This window comes from Carassius gibelio, chromosome A20, assembly GCF_023724105.1.
Source record: "Carassius gibelio isolate Cgi1373 ecotype wild population from Czech Republic chromosome A20, carGib1.2-hapl.c, whole genome shotgun sequence".
Taxonomy (NCBI): domain Eukaryota; kingdom Metazoa; phylum Chordata; class Actinopteri; order Cypriniformes; family Cyprinidae; genus Carassius; species Carassius gibelio.
This window is the reverse complement of record NC_068390.1, coordinates 10058479-10080303: the sequence shown is the minus strand read 5'-3', so window position 1 is coordinate 10080303 and position 21825 is coordinate 10058479. Positions and strand designations below refer to the sequence as shown.

At 37.4% G+C, this 21825-nt stretch overlaps 1 protein-coding gene and 1 long non-coding RNA gene across 2 annotated transcripts in view; one reads left to right on the top strand and one right to left on the bottom strand.

Annotated features, from left to right (window-relative positions):
- Positions 1-14078, bottom strand: part of LOC127938369 (leucine-rich repeat-containing protein 52-like) — a 32436-nt gene extending 18358 nt beyond the window's left edge. The window contains exon 1 of the mRNA XM_052534949.1: positions 13039-14078. Within this exon, the coding sequence (XP_052390909.1) occupies positions 13039-13687 (649 nt within the window). The 5' untranslated portion in view covers positions 13688-14078. The remainder of the gene's footprint in view (positions 1-13038) is intronic.
- A 5213-nt stretch (positions 14079-19291) lies between these two features.
- LOC127938375 (uncharacterized) lies at positions 19292-21144 on the top strand. The gene is made up of 4 exons (XR_008148692.1): positions 19292-19476; positions 19741-19812; positions 19901-19963; positions 20644-21144. It is a non-coding gene; the product is annotated as an uncharacterized LOC127938375 (long non-coding RNA).
- Positions 21145-21825: the final 681 nt, after the last annotated feature.

The following is a 21825-nucleotide window of genomic DNA, read 5'->3' as shown; positions in this document are numbered from 1 at the left end:
GAGAGAAACATGCACAGTTCAATGGTTTTTAAAATGTGCTTCGGGAAAAATTACATAATCTAAAACATGATTCATGAATATCTCTGTGTTTCCGTGGCTTTCATGACTAAATCCTTGTAGCGAGAAAATCCACAGCTTTTCCTGAGAATGGCCTGCCCACCAATTACAAGCACAGTCAACTTCAGCATAGACTGGATTTCTATGCTAGTCCAGTCTGGTTTATTACTGTTGTTGTTATTGCATATTGTTCACCAGAAAACAGAAGAAGAAAAAAATACAGTCTTTCTAGTTAAAAAGCCCGGTAGGGACACCAGTCAGTTTAGGACCATCAACACACAGCATGTGTTACGGCTGTCAAATATCAGATGCCTGTCCACTGCGATCTTTCCCTGCCAAACCGAGCAGAACTCACATGCACCTGTCTGTGGCTCAGGAACTGGGCCTGACCACGTTTATGTTCCCCAAACGGCAGCATTTTCTAAACATGCCTAGTAAAGTTTTCTAACAATAGTGCATGTATTAATCTAACATGGGAGAGTTCACAAATGTGTGGTTTTGTGATACTGTGCTGTATTTCCTTTATCCTTCAATGACCTTGTAGTGCACTGTGAATGTTTACACCTGCTGTGTATTACACAGTTAATGCCATGTTACTTTTGTCGCTTTTTTATTTGAGGAGAATGACGATATTTGGTAAGGAGAATTCAGACTGGACTAGAACAGTGGCGTAAAACTCTCCTGAATGTCAACTGCAGGTGGTACACTAAATAAAGGAACCCAGCAAGCCCTTGAGAACATATTATTCACTCCTACCAATGACAACAGCTGAGGTAGATTACATTCAGCATCTGTCAGGTGACCTTCCTGTGAGTCTGCGGAGTCTGAGCTACTACGACGTACGCTGAGGTCATTACCAAACACATCACAGACGTGCGTCACATCTAAGAACTACATCTACATCATGACAATGAGTCAATAACAGCACTGAAACAATGAAATGCATGAAGAATCAAGTGGAATCTGACCTCGAAATCAACTCCCATGTGTATGAAACAATTCGTCAAAACATAAATGTCTAGCAAAGGAATAACAGAAGGTGGGCTGTATATTATAAGACCTTCTAAAAGCCATAACGATCCACTTCTGTATATCTGTTTCCATATCTATATTCTGACTCGTTTTTTTCTTGTTGTGCTTTGATCCCGTTCTTCATGAATATTTAACTCTCATCCTGAGACCGCCCACTTCTTTGGCTCTGTGCCTATGAGCCTGGCCCGACCAGATACCCTTCAGCCAATCAGTGCACTTCATCAGGGCAAGACAGAGCGGATAACAAGGCAAAAATCAAGGGATTGGGACAGTGTGAAAGCAATACTGTATTACAGAAAACAACACAAGCATTCGGCGACACAAACTGCTGCTCTCTTTCCCGTCAAACAGTGCTCGCTGGAAGGCATCGCTCTCACTGCTGCACATATGAATCTAATACTATCTCCAGATCTGCCCCCTCAAATAACTCACACGCACACAACCGTAAACACATATACTTCAGATATCAGAGGACACGTGAGGTTGAGGGCATTCAGTCACTTTCCCAGTATGGATGGATGTCATGGGGCTAATCTATTGTCTTTCGAAGTCAATCGATGTGCTGAACAAATCATAGCAGTTAAAAGCATAATTCAGATCTTCTGACAATATGCTGCAGTTCAGAATACAATGTCAATATGAGTATATACTATAATAATAGAATTATGAGCATGTTTTGTGTATCTTTTATATTATTAAATGTTTTTTCAGACAATTAGTCTTCGAATCATGTGTTTCACTTACAGCGAAATTCATGTTTAGTGTAATTTCAGGTCCATTTTGTGTCAGAAGTGCCCAAAAGTAAGTAGTTCCACCAGATATACTACTGCCCTTTTTTTCTTTTTTTTTTATGAAATGAAAACTGTTATTCAGCGAGGTTGCATTAAACAGTCAAAGTAAAAACTTTGTCACAAAAAAAGTACTTTTGATCTTTATTTTCATTAAAAAAAAACTAAAAAAACTAAAACCTTTTCAACTTTGATAATAACAAGAGATGCTTTTTGATCACCAAATCAGCATATTAAAATGATTATAAATTGTTTCAAAATAATAATTATAAAAAAAGTTATTATATTTCAAAGCATTACTAGATTTCTGATCAAATAAATGGCGCTTTGGTAAATATAAGAGACTTATATCTTACAGACCCTAACCTTTTGTATATACTCGACAAAAATTAAGAAAATCAACAAACCAAGCAATAAATGAACCCTTACGAAGTACAACTCAACCTCAATCTCAACCCAACCTCGTCACACAATTGCCATCCAGAGACGCCCCTAGTGGATTAACTTATCAATGACGCTTACATGCGGCTCTGCCTTGGAATTTGAACAAAACAAAGTATTATATAAGTGAGCACAGTTTTACCGTCTTCTGTTTGGAATAGTCTTTCCGTCTATTCCAAGTCTAACTTGTTGCGTAGGTAAGCAGCTCACTATAGAGTTTGGACCAGAGCAAATATGTCTCAGACATTAAGTGATTTTGATGACGTCAGACCGAAATAAAGTCCTCTGAGTGTCAAATAGGAAGAACGCTGGTCCTGTCTCTCCCTGACAGTTTGTTCCTCTCTCGCTCTGTTAGTCAACACTGTGAAAGTGCTGACAATGAGGAGAACCGTCACCTCCTGAAACAATAGAGCCGCTGAGAAATATCATCATGTGTTCTGACACACTACATCACAATTATAAACTATCAAATCGCCTGGGCTAGTTTATTATGAGGTGCAGTAGATGATGAGCCAGCAGTTATCTTTCTTATCCTGATGAGACCCTAGCTACAAGTTCTGCTCCTTATAGACTGAAGAAGCGAGAGGTAGATATACAGTGAGCTGCCACAATTCACCAGTCAGAAAATTAGGACATGCAAAGTGTGAATACACCACAGAATTCTGAAATGTGAAGCACCATAAGCGTCCAGAATATGATTAGCATTTTTAGCGTGTGCTTGTTAGTAGTCCTGTGTAGCCACACTTTTGACTATCAGCATAAAGTCTGTTCCACATTGCAGCTTATTCTAGCCAAGAGCCGCCCACTTAGACAGGAAGAGACGCGCTGGGAAAACATGGCTATGGCAGCATTTCTGCTAAATAATATTACCTTGTTAAAGCTGCAGTAGGTAACTTTTGTGAAAAATATATTTTGTACATATTTGTTAAACCTGTCATTATGTCCTGACAGTAGAATATGAGACAGATAATCTGTGAAAAAAAATCAAGCTCCTCTGGCTCCTCCCAGTGTCCTATTGCCATTTGTAGAAAGTCATGCGCTCCCGGTAAGAAACAACCAATCAGAGCTGCGGTCCGTAACTTTGTTTGTGTTCAAAATGTAGAAAAATGTATATAATAAGCGAGTACACCATGAAATCCATTTTCCAAACCGTGTTTTTGGCTTGTCCTGAATCACTAGGGTGCACCTATAATAAGTGTTTATTCGGACTATTTTAGATTGCTTCTGGGGTACCGGGGCGGAGTAACCCAGTACCTTTGTGATTCTTCATAGACATAAACAGAGAGAAGTAGTTCCGGCTACAATGTTCTTCCGCAAGACGCAAGCAGTTCTGTTTATTAACCGCTAGAGCGTCAAAAGTTCCCCACCGCAGCTTAAATGGTGACACTTTCAAAGATAACTGTCCAGTGGGTGGCGTTAAATGTGAATTCAGTTTTATCCCAAAAAGATGAAGGTGAATCTAGCGTATTTTTATTGTTACACTGTTGGTTTTAGTTTTATTACTCTGTTTGCGTCATGCATGTCCAGAAATTAAGTGTCCATTGAGTGACGTTCTTTTGTGTTTGAAACTAACGTGTCATCTACTCTAAACCCAGTCCTAAACCTAACTGATAGTGTTAACTAAAGCAAATGTGAGATTAAAAAACCAAGTCTTTAAGCTCTTTAACTGTGACTCATGTTTCACGGGACTCGTACCCAAGCGCTACGCATCCCAAGTGTTATGAAATTTACCAGGTGTGCATTAGAGTAAGTTTACTTTGAAAGAAAAGCCATACATATAAAGCTGACTGTGATGCAAATGTCAAAATTAGTTAGTTTACAAATCATGAATCATGAACTAAAAGTGTTTTGAGGTCAAAACACAGTATTCAAGGAAATGCACTAAAATTAGTCTTTATCCATCAACAATCTGCCACTGTAATCATAATTTGCTTGTGAAAAGGAAAAAAGGTTTTTAGTGTTTTGCTTTTCGCTTCAGCTGGAAACTGCAGTACATGTACAGACACATTTTTGTAGTTTTGCAAAAAGGCACTTTGCCTTTCATTGTATGGTCAAAAACAGCTAAAATATTCTTGTTTAATATTCTTTAGTTTTCTTGTGACAGCCAATCAGACTGGGACTGATGACATTAGTCAGATCTTGGATCGTTTCTGCCACGAACTGAGTATAAACAGTCTGTCTAAGTGCCGTCGGTGGCTACTGTGTTACTCTCCATCTGTCAAGCGCTAAATTCCTCTAATAAATAGTCAATGCAATACATATGTCAAGGAGCCACTGTGACCTGCTGAGTGCATTTTGTTCCCAAAAAGTGTTTTCATAAAAAAAGTGAATTCATTATGTGCACAAATTAAAAGGAACTTGAATGAATGCAGGCCCTACAGTTTTTTCTTTCAAATTCTGTGCACTAAATGAAGTGCTGACCCAACTGAGATTTGCATTTTGTCATGAAATATTGTATTTCGTGCCAGGTAATTAATTCAGTCAAAAAGTATCTTATGTTCACCAAGGCTGCATTTATCTAATCAAAAACACAGTAAAAACAGTAAAACTGTGAAATATAATATTGAAATTTAAAATAACTGGTTTTTATTTAAATATATTATAAGCTGAATTTTCAGTATGATTACTCCAGTCTTCAGTGTTACATGATCCTTCAGAAATCATTCTTATATGCTGATTATTAATAATGTGTGTGTGTGTGTGTGTGTAAAAACTGTGATACATTTTTCAGGTTTCTTTGATGAACAGAAATCTCAAAAGAACAGCACAGCATTCATTGGTAACATAAATGTCTTTATTGTCACGTTTGATCAATTTAATGGCTCCTTTTGAAGTATTCATTTATTTTTGAATGATAGTGTTTCATGGTTGGCACAGAAATATTAAGCATCCCAATGGTTTTTAACATTGATAATAATCAGAAATGTTTCTTGAGCAGCAAATATGCATTTTAGAATGATTTCTGAAGGATCACGTGACACTGAAGACTGGAGTAATGATGCTGGAAATTCAGCTGTACATCACAGGAATAAATGGCATTTAAAACATTAAAATTCGTTAAAATTAAAATAGAAAACATTGTAATAATATTTCGTATGACTGTTTTACTGCTTCTTTCAAATAAATAAATGCAGCTCTCCTTGATTTCTTTCAAAAACATTTAAAAGTGTTAAATATTCAAAATTTTAACCAGTAATGTAATTCTAAGGTTGCATTTGATGCCCCATGTCACAGAAACAAGCTCTATTTTAATCACTCTCCATTAGTGAAACCCCTAAATAAAATACAAACAAACTGTTGCTGATATATTAGGCTATCTGCTTACAAAAAGTTGTTATAAACTATATTTGTTAAGTGTATTTGTCACATACTCAATGGGGTAAATTATGTCTTTAAACATACGATGCACGATTGTTGCATTCATTTTTCAGAGCTTAGTGCCCACAGAATGAGGCGGCACTTAACAAACTCACCGTGAGCCCCAGGCTCGCCTTTAAATCAGACCCTATTAGCAGAAGCATCTGGCGTCGCCACATGCCTCTGCATCCACTCAGTATGCAACACCCACACTCCCATACGCTGCATTTACTATGCCAGAGGACTCCCAATTAACTCTCACATCTGATCATCCAAACACCCATATCCATGTGTCAACACTTCAGCATGTTACAGAACAAAAACACGGATGCAGAGAGCAGCATCTAACAGTTTTTAAACTCAATGCCTGTGTTATGAAGTACAACTCAGCAAGTTGGTGAAACTTAGTTTAAGACGTCTGATTGAAACACACAAACACACACTAAACAACTGGAGCAGATGTATCCCCAAAGGATGAAGCCTTCAGAGTGTGAGTTAATGAAAACGGTGGCTCTCCGAGGCCCAGGACAAATAGAGAACAGAGATATGAGAACACACACACACACACACACACACACACACACACACACATATACCTACAAACACAAAATGTAGCAATCAAGCCAGAAAACATAAAACATCATAACAGAGCTGCTACTGGCCTGTGTTTGTTGTTGCTGTAGAGAAAATGTAATGACCAAGCCCACATGGAATTTGCAGACTTTATAGACCTAGAAAAATGATGTCCCAAACCCTTCACTGGGGAGTCAGCAGCTATCCTGCACTGTGATATATGGTAGCCATAAATATATGGTAAAATGGGCATTCGCAAATGCAATGAAATGTACCAGGTGTGTGATCGAGTAAGCTTACTATTAAAGAAAAACCATAAATATCTATAACCGATGCAAAAGTCAAAATGAACTAGTTTACAAATCATAAACTAAAAGTGCTTTGAGGTCATAACACAGTATTGTGAACGGAAATGCGCTACAATTAGTCTTTATTCATCAACAATCTGCCACTGTAATCATCATTTGTGTGTGAAAAGGAAAAAATGTTTTTAGTGTCTTACTTTTCATTTCAGCTGGAAACTGCAGTGTCATGTACAGATACATTTTTGTAGTTTTGCAAAAAAAAAAAAAAAAAAAAACTTAATCTTTCATTGTATGGCCAAAAACAGCTAAAATATTCCTGCTTAATATTCTTTAGTTTTCTTGTGAACTCAAAGGGAAAATTCAGCAAATAGTTTTTGGCTGACAGGCTGGTAATAGCAGCCAGGGACTTCATAAACAGAGCTGCTATTGGTCTGTGTTTGTTATCGCTGTAGAAAAAGTATAATGACCAAGCCTAGATGGAATTGCAGACTTTATAGACCTTGAAAAAATATGTGCCGCACAGTCCCAAACTCTTCACCGGGGAGTCAGCAACTATCCTGCACTGTGATATATGGTAGGGATTAAAATATGGTAAAATGGTCAGTGTGAAAGTTTAAATTCACAGTTTTGAGAAACAGTTTGTAATTTGCAGTTATAAGATATAAAAAATAAATTACACAGAATGAAGTTGCATGTTATAAAATCAGTTATCAAAAACAAAGTCGCAACTGAGAGATGACACACTGCACGTTAAAGTAGAGATCGTGAGTTATAAAGTCAATCATCAGAAACAAGTTGCAATCAAGCAGACATGATGTGACACTAAGAGATAAAAAGTAAATTTCTGAGATTTATAAATTGAATATAAAGAGTCCTATTGGAAGATATAAATCACATCCAGATTATTAAAATTATGAAAAATATAGCTTGTGAAAAACAGAGTTGTGGTTGCGAGATATAAAGTCAATTGTGAGATATACAGCTGCAATTACCAGATATGAAACTACATTAAGTCACAATCTTGAGAAACAAATTGTAAATCGCAGCTGTATGATATTAAATCACAATTATGTAAAAAAAAGTCTAATAAAATTATCACAAACAAAGTTGCAATTGGGAGACAGTGTGAAACAGAGAAAAAGTAACATTGAAATTTAAAAAGTCGCGAAATAATAAACTATTAGCAGAGTTGCAACTGCAAGACACTAAGACAAAATGAAACGGTTGCAAAGAGATTTTTATTCATTTCACTCAGAGCTGGAAATAGGTTTCCATGGTGACACGAAAAGCAGCAGGTTAACAAGAGTGAAATCAGTATTATAATGAAATATTCGCATTATATATGTTGCAGCTTGCTTATTTTTTTTTCACTTAATCAGCCTAATTTCTTTGACTGACATTTGATAGAGAAATATCATTTTTGGCTCCAGAAGATGTAGTTATAGCAACGCTATCTCACGACCAATTCATACTTATTTTACTAGGTGGCTTATTCGTATGAATTTGTACGACCTCACTCGTACGATTTTATACGACCCCAGTGACGGTTAGGTTTAGGGGCGGGGTTAGGTGTAGGTCATTCGTACAAATTCATACGAATTGTGCAACTCGTAAAATACGTACGATTTGGCAACAGTCGTATGAAATTGTACGAGTGTGGTCGTACGAATTCGTACGAATAAGCCACCTTGTGAAAAATGTACGAATTGCCATGAGATCGGGTTGGTTATAGTGGCTAACTGAGTTGTGGTAACTAACCAAACATCAACCCATTACAAACCACCAGCAACTAGTGAGCAAATCATTGTTTTACCAGGCTGCGATGTCAACCAAAACTACTGCTGTCTGATGAAAAGGACAAGCCCGTAAATATATCAACCCAGGAACGAAATTCTTCCATTTACATTCATAAGATCATCTGAAGCGGTTGTTAAGACAGAAAAAGCCGAGAGTGATGGTTTGTGTGTGTGAAACCAGATAAACTGCTTTACCTCACGTAAACCTCCCTCTGTGCATATGAACTGCAGGAGAGATCTTTGAAGATCAACAATATCCAAAGCTGAAGGACAATGGTGATGAATCAGGATTTCGTCCTACATTTAGAGCTCAGGCTGACGTCAATTCCACAATATTGGTTTCGGCCCTTTCTCTTCTTTAGGGAACCCTGCGCTGAGAATTGTAATTAGCATACTGCACCGGACTAAGACGCTGATTTAAATAGAAGCATTTTGAAGGTCTGTTTGTGAATATTTCAGGGTGAGAGAGAGAGAAAGAGGGAGGCAGAGAAAACCAAATGACTCACAGATGCTAAAGTGGTGTGAATCACACAGAGTGGTCACTGGGTCTGCACCAAACACACACTTAATAGACTCTATACACACCGACACACACACAAAAGAGTATTATTAAAAACTTTAGCATTGCTTTCTACATTTGTAGTAGACACAGAAGAGGGCATTAAAAGAGTAGTTCAACTGTGCAATGTCCTTTAAAATTCCTCTATTTTTGTTCCACACAATAAAAAATAAAAAGAATCACACAGGTCTGGGAAGACTGCTTACCTTTATGTTGTTGTAAAAAAACTATGAATGTAGACTGGTGCTTTCATCATAATAATGTCATAGAGATGACTCACACAACTTCTGTGCTACCTTCTCAGTGTGGCTTTATGTGAGAAACACTGAAAGATTCATTCAGAAATCAGACATCATTCTCTCAAGTCGAGATGAAAAACTTTAGAAGACTTGAAATATAGCGCAAGTTATATTAATCACTTTTATGGTGATATTGCATCCAATTAAAGATTGAAAGCTCCTATTCTCATCCTTTAAAAATTTCTCAGTTTGTGTTCCACTGAAGTCGTTTGCAACAACATGATGGTGAGTAAATGATGACAATATTTGTTCTTTTTAAGTGAACTATCATTTTAGAACAAGTATTTTCGTCTGGAGTGGGTGATTTTTAGTGATTAATAGAGACGCACCAGTGATCTTGTAAGCTGGTGCAGACCGAGTGCTTGGACAGGATTATATTATGGGACAAGAATTCTCATATCCACTTTAAAAAAAGACATAATTAGCCACCTGCTCTCAGTGGACGCAGCAATGCCAAAAGTGAGAGAGTTTAATCAAGAGAGAGACAATGAGCAGACAGACAGCGCGTCTTTGAATATACCGAGAGATATGAGGTTTTTGCATTCTTGGGGTTTTGCTTCCTGATAACGGAAAGGCCATAGAGCTTACGTTCAGTCTCATCGAAAAGCTCAATTTTCTCAATTAAGTTCCCAGACTCCATTGACTTATTTCTGGAATTAGTTGTTATTCCTTCTATACTTTCTGTGTTCTATCTTTAACAGTTTCATTATGATGTTAACAGCTGATAAAACAACCAAGAACAAAACTGCTCTGAAATAAACAATTAATAATAACAAATAAGGCTTTGTAGACTCAAATCAAACTCAACCCAATGGTTCTCAACCAAGGGGTTGTGTCCTCTAAGGGTCCTCAGCAAGCTTCCAGGGGGTCCCAAATAAGTTTAATCTTAAGAAATCTCAATGAAAATACAAAATAATAATAATCCCATCCAAGTAAACACACACCCAGAGCAGTGGACAGCCATTTTTGCTGCGGTACCCAAGGAGCAGTTGGGTGTTCAGTTCCTTGCTCAAGAGACTCTCCTCAGTCGTGGTACTGAGGGTGGAAAAGAGCCACACATTCACTTCCCCCACCTACAACTCCTGCCGGTACCAAGACTCAAACCCGTGACCTTTGGGTTACAATTCCAACTCTCTAACCATTAGGCCACAACTGCCTTCATGACGGTTTCCTGAAATGGATCTTTCAAACTATGTTGTTTTGAAAATGATTCAATATTGTCTGAAGCAGTTTCTTAATTCACTTAATTTTGCTCACGGTTTCCTCATCTAGTTAACTCTGTGACATTCAACTATGTAGTGCAGTGGTTCCCAATCCTGGTCCTGGAGAACCGCCAACACTGCACACTATTTGCTGTCTATCTTATCTGACACACACATTTGAGGTCAAGGAGTCTTCACTAATGAGCTGATGAGTTGAATCAGGTGTGTTTGAATAGGGAGACATCTAAAACGTGCTGTGTTTGGGGTTCTCCAGGACCACGATTGGGACCATTTATGTAGTGAATAGTGAATGAGTGAACACGGTAATAGTTAAGGACACTGAAACTCTCAGTTATTACCAATGAGTCAGATATTGACACATTTTGTCACTTTCAAAAGGCCAGTGCGGACAGTGATTTGTTAAGTAAAGATTTGTAAAGTAAACACTAATCTGCCCTAATGCATTTTGGACAACCCCAAAACTCTTCCTACTCCCCTGTCAATCAATCTTTGCACCAATGCGAGGTTTTAAACTGGCAGGAAGAAAATAAGTATACACAAATAATGGATAAGCCTATGCACATGCATGCATGATTCACACACAGTGACATGGATCATGTGAAGCATACACATCTGAAGTTCAATTACAGCTGCTCGACTAAAAATAACGATGAGCATGCAGCTCAAAATGTCACATTTGTGCAGAGATTAACATTTAAGTACATTTGCCCTAAGACTAAACTGGCTTTGAATGGTTTAATTTAGCTAGCTGGTCTCCAAGCCTGGCCAATGACTTGTTCTGCTGGTCTAGCCTAAACAAATTAAAGCACCCAAAACCTCTCTAAAATTAGCAGACGACCAGCTGAGACATGCATCACATTGGCATCTTGTTTTCCTCACCAAACATTTTGTTCTAGTCCACATCTTTCATGTCTTTTGTCATAATTCTGTCAAGAGAGTCAGTTTGCCCTCTGTTCCACCGTGACGCTGACTTCAGATCAGATTAACAGCCTGAATAACTCGATAACGCAAACTAGGGTGATAAGACTGATAAGAACTTCTCACCCTTGAGGTCTGATGGTGGAGATCATTAGCTGGGCTTTCATTGGCTCTCTCTCTCTCCTTCACTATAAGGTCATTTGTTGTTCACTGACTGGATTGAAATCACTTCAAACTATTTTTTATTTTTTAAATAACGATATTTCAACATTGAACTTCTACATTCTGCAGTAGAAGTTCAATGTTGGTAATGTTTTCTATTGGTTAATTTGGGTTGCTTGTGAGACAAAATGGTTGAATCTTAAATTATTACATTTATATTTTCAAACCTTGAAAATGTGGCTACTTCATTGCTTGTTAGTGGTGATACACAGTGCCCTTGATCGAGTAACATTACTCCAAATTACCCCTGGGAGACTCTATAATATGTGTACAAGGACATTTTGTATAAAACCATCAGCTAAATGACTAATTAACAATCAGCACTTCCATTACGTTCAATTATGATGCCTAGAGGAAAGGAAATAACATTTGTTAATATAGCAGCAGTTAAAGACTTGGGCTCATAGCTGAAAGAGATGATTTTAACCTGCTCCAGTGTGCTTGTCTGCATATACTCTATATGTATAGAGATTACTCAAAGTAACTTTTTATTATAAGACATTTAATTATTAAACAACTATTTACTGGCAATTTTGTTATATTGATCGACAGCACTCAACCAACTTATACTAGCACCTTTTATTTTCTTGTCTTTTCATTTATAAAAAAAAAAAAAATGTCATGGCACTTGTATACTGTTGTTGTTCTCTTGTTGACCTGACTGCTTCTATTGTTCTCATTTGTAAGTCGCTTTGGATAAAAGCGTCTGCTGGATGATTAAATGTAAATGATATTTGTAAAAACTTTGTTCAAAGTTTTGTTGGGCCTTGATTGTTGAATGGTTTATGGAGTAGCCATTATTAATTTCTGCTATTTGTTGATTTGTTGTGTGGTGTTTGAATGTGATGTGTCATGTTTGATGTTTTATGTCCATTTAATTTTTCATGATTGTTCAGCACTTTGAGCTGCAAAGTAGTTAAAAGGCGTCTAACGAAATGAAATAATACTAAAGAAAAAACTATATTATATATAATATAAATATTATATTTCATATAAATATAGTAAAAATGTTTAGGCCTAAATTATCACAAAACCTACATAATAATAATAATAATGAACAATTGGCAATAAGCATTATTTTGTGGTAAATTATATGTATATATATACACACATTTTTTAACAGTAAAAAAATAGACATCACTTTGTCACGTGGAAATGTGGATTATAATCACATTTGTGCTGTCTTTATGTTAAAACTGTACGACGTAATTACTTGAGTCATTTTGATCACATTTTAATCACTTATATTAATCCACATGTGCTTTCACTGTAACAAACATATTTTAATAGCTCAGAGAGGTTGTTATTATAGCATTTTATAGATTAATGGCGCATACTGTCCCCAAAATGCCTGTAAGGTCGGCTGGTTTATACGCTAAAGTTGTGGCGACGTCTGGTGCCGGTTTTTAAGCCGTAAATTGAACTTGGAAAGTTTTCAGACCGGTTAGAGACAAGAAGCGCATCTGACCTTGGAACTTGAAGCCCTCTATCTGGATCCAGAGGCACAGGTCCTCCGTGTCGCAGTCGCACCTCCAGGGGTTCCCGCTGAGCCCCAGCGAGCGCAGCGCCGGCAGCGCGATCAGGGAGCTGATGTTGAGCGCCGTCAGGTTGTTCCGGCTCACGTCCAGCACCTGCAGCGCCGCGTTCTCCGCGAACGCGTCCGGGTGGATCTCCGACAGCCCCGGGTTATCCGTCATCCTCAGCATCACCAGGCTGGCCAGAGGGCCAAACGTCCGGTCCTCGATCTGCGTCAGGCTGTTGAAAGACAGATCCAGGTAGGCGAGCTTGCGCAGGTTGCCAAAAGTAGACTCGGAGATCTCCGTCAGCGAGTTGTTGCTGCAGTCCAGGTACACCAGGTCCGACAGGTAGTTGAGCTGCAGCGGTGGCAAGTCGCCGATCCGGTTATTGGAGATGATCAGCTGCCGGGTGGCCAGCGGGAGGTCCACGGGGAAGTCGCTTAACTGTTTTCCCGCGCACTGGACCACCAGCTGGTCGTCGCACACGCAGCGGTCCGGGCAGCCGGCGGTCAGAGCCGGGGACGGCGCTACATCCATGACGAAGACGAAGAGGAACACCAGCCGCAGTGACTGCAAGCTCGGCTCGGGCAGAACAAGCATGATCTCGCCGCCGGCTTCATCGACTGTGCGTGCGCTCGCGCATTCTTCATTGATCTGCGGGATCCGGATCGGTCGTTGCTGCTGGCCGGGAATGTCTCGGTGTTACTGAACCGATGGCTTTCTTGGGATCCTCTCGCAAGTCTCCTTAACAGCGAAGGTGACCGTGCTTGGCGCGTCTTTAGTCCTTTCTGTGGAGATCACCATGAGCTCATTCGTTGCGGTGTTGTGTCAGAGTCCTGGAAATAGTTTGTTGTGATTTTTTTTTTCTTAGTTCAGGGATAAACGCGTGAACTGACTTCCCTCACAAGTCCATAAGTTTGATTCCGCGCTGACGCAGTTAAGTTGCGCGACGCGGTCCTGAGACGCACCATCGCGCTGTGTGTGCTGCTGTACGGCGGCTCCACTCTGGTGTGTGTTGCGCTGCTTCTCTCTGCAGCTGTGAGTGAGTGAGAGTGTGTGTGTGTGTGTGAGAAAGAGAGGGAGGTTGTTACACTGAGTCTGACACAATGTCTGTGTGTCCCGCTAATTTGCACAGGGGAAAAATACCCGCGTACACCTCTTAAAAAAACAGGTGCACTGCGCTCATCACACAGTTGGATGCACTTTTTTTAGAAGAGTATAGGCTATACGGTTTAATAGAAAAATCCTTAAGGATTGTCAGGACAAGGCTGACAAAAATATGTTCTAGCAACGTTTTGATAAGGTTCCCGTTAAGTTATGAAAACGTTATTTCTGAATGTTCTCTGAACGTTCAAATTGCCCATTTTAAAAATAATAATAAAAATTATTGGTTATACGAACATATACATTCCATTTTATCATTTTGCAAATATAGAAGATTTGTTTTGTTTTATCTTCTAAAAATTTAGAATTATGGTATGCTCATATTTCTTTATAGCTGCCAGGTAAACAAATGAACAAACAAACAAACACACACACACACATAAAGGTTAGCCTATGATGAAGATTAAAGTTAAACATTGAATGGTCACCTTCTTTAAGCTTTAAAAAAATAATAATGCAAAATGTACCATCCTATTTTAAAAGTTTGAAGATCATCGTTCACGTTGTGGACAAGCTCGAGTAGTTTTATTTCTCCTTATGTTGTGAAAATGAAAGGTCACCATATATCTTTTGAACAATACCAGGGTGAGTAAATAATGACTGCCTTCTAAAGGAGACCCCAATAATTGTTTTGAACGAATCCGGATGAATGGATGATTTTATGATCCACTGCATGCTGTTTTGAACACAAACACTCAAAGATCAGGTTGTGTGCGTCAGTCTAGGCTCTCCTCAGTAACTCAGGCATCTGTGTACAGTGATGTCACAAGACTCCATCAGTGACGTAGCAGAAACAGAGGAGGGACAGAGTGTACAGCCACTGACTTTGACCGTCTGGATTGTCTCTTTCATTGAGGCGAGACAGATGGAGAGAGAGACTGTTGCATTCGAGCTGACGCAGGTGCAAGAGAAACGCGATATGCACATCTCCAGCGTGGAGCCCGTTCTGTTATTGTTGTGAGGGAATCTTTGTGTCCTCCTTTATCAACCAACAGGGAAAATCATTATCGAATGAAACTATTCTTCATTTGAAGATCTCAGTCTGTTCCTCCCGGGGTTTTGCACCATCAAGCCTACATGTGAAAATCATGATTCATTTGATTGTGTAACTTTTATTGTGGTGGAGTAACACTTGCCTTTAGCAGTTCGGGCCTCCCACAGGTAAATCGACTCATCAAGTAGAGCCGGTGTTGTGTATGACTGGGCCACGATACTCCATACTGGTTGTGTGGGACTGGAAGAAGTAATAATAACAAATGAGTTGTGCAGTGTGATATGTATCCAAAACTCTGCTCAAGGGTTTGAGTTGAATCAAATAATGTCCCACAACAATAAACCAACATGTTCTGATGCCTTAATATGGATGGATTGAATTTTAGTTCTAGGACTACTCAAATTAACAGGAAAAAAGCAATGTGATTTTAAGGTTTCTACACCTGCCATTTTTTTATTATGATTTAGTCCCGCAATTGTGACAATATTTTGCATAACTGTGTTTTTATTTGTTGTAATTGTGACTTTACATCTTCTAATTGCAACTTTATTTTCATCATTATAATTTTATGTCTTACAAATGAATAATAATAATAATAATATGTTTAATTTATATAGTGCCTCTCCTAAGCTCAAGGACACTGAACAAGGTACAACAAAGCAACAAATATGAATTCAAAAAGAAACAATTTCATTGGAGGTTTGCCCAATTCAGTTAGAAATCATGAATTTGCATAAAACACAGATTATATTGTAAAGACATAGAAACAGAAAACAAAACGGACAAATACACAATGTAAATTAGTGATAGTGTTGGTTAAACAATTACGTTTTAAGCTTTGATTTGAATTCACTGAAAGAAGTGATTTTTCTGAGTTCCAGGGGAAGTGAATTCAAAAGTTAGGGTGCGCCTATAGGTCACAAAGAAGTTCTGAATTAGAAGAACGTGATGTGAGCAGATTTTTTTTGTGGAAGTTGATAATCTGGCAGCAGAATTTTGAATGTACTGCAGACGAACGATGGAGTGAGCTGGTAAGCCAGAGATAAGAGCATTACAATAGTCAAGGCGAGTGGTAATAAATTCATGGGCTAATGATTCCGCATCTTTTCTACTGAGGATAGGACAAAGTTGCACAATTTCATAGTTGAAAAAAAGTAGCTTTGGAGAGTTGGCTAATGTGGTCATCCAAGGTGAGTGATGGGTTTATAGAAGGATACCTAAGTTTTGAAAAGTAGCCGATGGAAATACAGAAATACTGTCAAGGTCAAAGCTAGAAACATAAATTTAATTTTTTATTAGAGATGGGGGACCAATTATTAAAACTGCTGTTTTACTTAAGTTCAGACTAAGAAAATTAGAATGAAGCCAATCCTTTAACTCACTGACACATGAAGATAAGGATGCCATTGACTGTGTAGAATCTGGTTGACAAGCAGTATATATATCTGGATGTCATCAGCATAACAGTGGTAGTTAAAACCGTGGCGACTAATTATTTTGCCAAGAGGCTGAATGTAGAGGACGAATAATAATCTAAAATTTTCCCTTTTCTGTCAAAAATACTAGATAGTCTCAACTATGTTCTATGTTAGAGAAAAATGGTATCTGTTTGGATTTCCAGTCAGGATTTAGAGCATATCATAGTACTGAGACTGCTCTCATCAGAGTTACAAATGACCTGCTTTTATCATCTGATCATGGTTGTATTTCTTAGCACTGTGTTCAACACTATTGACCACAACATTCTTTTGAATAAACTGGAAAATGATGTTGGCATTAGTGAAACTGCATTTGCATGGCTCAAATCATAATTATCTGACCATCATCAGTTCGTAGCAGTGAATGAATAAGTACTATATACTGTAGTTCACCAGTGCACTATGGGGTACCACAAGGTTCAGTAGGACCGTTGCTTTTCACACTTTACATGTTTCCGTTTACATTTGCATGTTTTACAATTACAACTTCATTTTAAGTAAATGCGAATTTATTTGTCTTAATTGTGATTTTTATATCTTACAATTGCTACAAGTTCTCTCACAATTAAAGTTTAATATCTTACAAATTTTATAATAATTTTGACTATATCTTGAAGTGTGGCTTTATATTTCACAATTTTGGAATTTATTTCTCACAGCTGCAAGTTTATATCTCAAAAATGAAATTTTATATTTTACAATTGCGACTTTATTTCATTATAACTGACTATTTGTTATAATTTAACTATACCTCAAGATTACAATATCACACAATTAAAATTTAATTTCAAGTAAATGTGAATTGAATTTGTCAGAACTGTGATTTCATAACTCACAATGTGACTACATATTGCAGCTATTTTAATTGCAACCTCCTTTATCGGAATGGTGACTTAATATCTCGCACTTTTGACTTTCATTTCTCATAATTGCAATTTCATATCTCACATTGTGCATTTATTTCTAACAACTGCTACTTTAATTCTCATTATTGTGATTTTCTATCTCACAATTGTAACTTTATTTCTTATTTTAACTCTCACAAATATCTGTTATATGTATTTTTTTTTATCTAACTGAAGAGCTCATTACATCAGCTCTTTAGCTGGTTTGTTCATCTTTTCTTTGTTCTTTAAATAAAATGTCCCATATTTTTCAGCAGAAACATTTATCTTTGATCTTAAAAGCTGAAAGTGATCAAAAGTCTCTCTCCAGGCATGAGGAAGCCTTAAGTGAGTCAGGCAGATGTGAGGGGATAAAGAGCCGGGTGACTTTAGTATATAGGGCGGTTGTCGGTGGCATGATGTTGCCCTGAAAGGTAAGCTCGTGTTCTGGGGTAAGTGCCAAAGTAAACCGAACGATTGAGCTCATTAGTGTATCTTTCATCCCTGGATCGTCTCCAGCGTGTCAGTTTGCAGACGACGCAGTGTCAGGTGAAGTTGAGGAGGGAGACTTTGTTACTATTTAATGGGTGGGTCATCTATCCGAGGCTCTGATGCATGGCACAGACCATGGAGAAACTGGGAGATTGAGAACAACATGCCATCAGAAAAAGTGAATGCCGTATATTTTGATTGAGAGCTATCTTTTTATAATATAGAAGAAGCAAATGAGATATTAAAGAGATCTTAAGGGAATAAAAAAACGCTGATAGTTTGATTTTATGTACCACCTGAGAAAGATAAAATCGAACATTTTGTGTCTTTGTGCTCTTTTCTGTGTTTTGTTTTGCGCAAAGTCAGCAAACCATGTGGAGCTGTGCAGTAGATCTCAATTACACAGAAACACAGGCGTCTGTGCATACAGTACATGCATAAAATGGCCTTTCAACACAGACATATGCAGGTTTTTCTGATATACAAATCCAGGTCTCTCACTCTGACACTAAACTGCAAAATCATAGCAAATAATAAAACAGTTGTAAATGTTTATTACTGTATATACGTTAAATCTATTTTTCTCCAAACAGAAAGTATAAGTCATGTCATAGTTTCTCATTTGAAATTTTAAGGTTTTATTTCTATTTCTCACCTTTAATTTACTTCATTGCGATGACGTGCATATTGTGGTTCTTATTAAAGAACAGTAAATACAGACCACATATATCTACAGTCTAAGATAATAATAACTTATTCACTCATAAATTGCTACAAATTTACAAATAATTACAAATAAAACAGAAAGCAACACCTTCAAATGACATTTTGAAGTAGAAAGAATAAAATCTATTTTTACTTCATTTTTTTTTTCTTTTTTTGTTATAACCTCACGTTATAACAATTAAAACATGGTATAGATTTGCCAAGTTTGCTTTTATATATGGGGAAAAATATATATTTTGCTAAAATGCGGTGATGATGACCTGTGCATATTTTATCAATTGTTCAGAGGAGTATGACGTGATATGAGGTCGTATCGCGAGTTTTGATGTGCGTGAAAAAAAAAGACTGAACTGAACGAATTTCGGTAACTAGACGTATTTTTATTTGTCATGCATTGCCAAGTAACAATTTAGTGAACTTTAAAAAGTGCAAAGCAAAGACCGTCACCGTTGAGTAACCCCAGAGTGCAGTATGGACGATGGGGCGGGGCGACACTTCGAGGCGGAGCGACACGTGTCGCCCCGCCCATATTTGTTTTCCCCGCCTTTGACATTTTCCTCCGAGCCAGCAGGGGGCAGTTTGCGTTGAAACAAACAGAACGGTGGCAACTACAGCAGCAGAGTAATAACGCTATTCCGTTGATTGCTTGAGGTGAGTAAAAGTGGTTGTGTAAATATCTTATAATATGAAATGCGATGTTCGATCATTTATTTATCCATGGTACGTTCAATTTGAATAATTATTGTTAATAATTGTTATAAATTGCTCATTTTATTGTTCTTTGTGGATTGTAACAGTACACTCTGTACATGGCTTTAGTTCATAGGTTCGATTTTACAGAGGTATGGCATCACATTTGTCAAGTTATTTGAACAGACATGCATGATTTTTGTGTGTATTATTATTATTTTTCAGGATGACATGATCAGGAGGTGGTGGTGTTCTGTTCTCCTGGACAGCTTATATCTCTCCTGATACTCCGCAAATGTATGTAGCTGTTTGAATGTTGCTACATGAAACATTACTCTGTACTATATCTAGCAATATACCTACCTCTTGACATTTGTTCTTTTAGAGCTCAACCACTGAGGAGAACTTCACCATTCACCATGTCTTCAGGCAGAGTCCAGCAAAGCAGGTTATTACATTCATTAAGAACTAATAATTACATATGTGTGTACATGCAGAGGTATTTTAGTTATTACAGCTACATAGTTGTTCAGATGTGAAATTGGTATTATGTACAAGTACTATATTGGTCAATACTGTGGATTATTTAATATATAACTATCAGTTAACATCAGCATCAAGGACATTTAAAAACATTTCAGCTTAATTCATTTTCAGACAGCAGCAAGTTTTTTAAATAACTTCTGTTTGCGATCTAATGTGGATTTTGTTCACCATATAAGATAGAAATATTTATATTCAATGTAAAAGATCTTCATGTGGATCGTGCATACAAATATATATACAAATATCTCACTGGATTATTACAATTAATGGCAAAATGAATGTGTGGAAATGTAAACTAATATATCCTACTGACACACAGCAGCAAAAGATAAATAATTGGCTTAAAACAGTTTTTTTTTCAATGTGAAAATACTAACACTAATACTTCTGCACAGTACTGTATATATTAACATTTTATTAGTGTTATTATAAAAGAATGAGTATGCAGTTGTGACAACAATCTATAGAGTTTTTAATGAGAGTTTGTTTAAAGCAAGGTTGTCTGTATTCAGTGTTTATATAATGTTTAATAACTTTTATATACATATATAAATAAACCTATGTATGTTTTTGATTCAACAGCTTCCACTGGAAATCCTCAGGGAAGTTATTTTGTCGGCGGGTGACTCTGCATATTTGACACTTTCTCTGGTTTGCAGATGGTTTAGGGATGTGCTCCGAAGTTTTTCGGAAAGCGGCACAGTTTGCCTGGCTAGACAGTAAGATTTCCCCGTTTAATGCTCATTCTCCAATTGAATTTTGTAGTAGAAGGCTGTTAAACTTTTTTTGTATTATTATTATTATCTTTCATGTATTTTGTCTTTACACTATAAGTTGTGGCCAACTGGAAGAATTGTCCTCCTGTCTCCTGACTGGAACGAGTTCAGACGGATGTACAGCATCAGGGAATGCTTGCAGTGCAGAGCCCTTTTCAAGGTTAACCCACCAGGGTACAGGGAAGGGACCGGCGTGGTGATCTTCTGGGCTTTTGTTTACACAGGATTTTGTTCCAAGGACTTTTTTTTTTTTGCGGCATGAAACACATTTGTGTGTTAAGTTCATTGAAGGGAAATAACTGGTTTTGATTATTAATTGATGTAATTTAAAGTTAAACTTTGCACTGTATAATGTTTTAATAAAAAAGCTATGGAAAACACGTGCATGACAACAGGTTTCAGTCATTTACATCAGTCTATCATTCTTTAAGGTTTCTCATATTTGATGATAACATGATTTGCTATGCATTGCTCATAATGGATTCTTAGTTTAGTTGTGACAGGATTGTGAGGATTAATGAGGTTTTCAGTAGTGCAGTTCAGAAAACAAATAACAGAAAGTAACAAGTGTTTTTTGGCAAGTTCTTTAGAACCTGTATAGTTCCTTCCTTGCAAAAAGTAACCATGGATTTATTGTAGTAAAAATATTTGTTGGCACATTAATTACTGTGAGCTGTAATTATAAAAACACCATAGTTTTACTATAGTTACTGTAGCAGAACCATAGTAAATTTTCGTAGGGGCCAAGGGAATGTTCAGAATATTATTGGTGACGTTCAGAGACTGGTGACAATTTGTTACACACACGACACACACACACACACATATATATGTATGTATATATTATTTGAATATATAAATCAAGGTACTCCATGACTATCTACATAACCATACTTCGCATAATATTGCCGTGTCATTTTCAAACCAGCAAGTAATGCCGAGGTAGCGTCTACACTACAGCCATTGAGGGAGTAGACCATTTATTTTT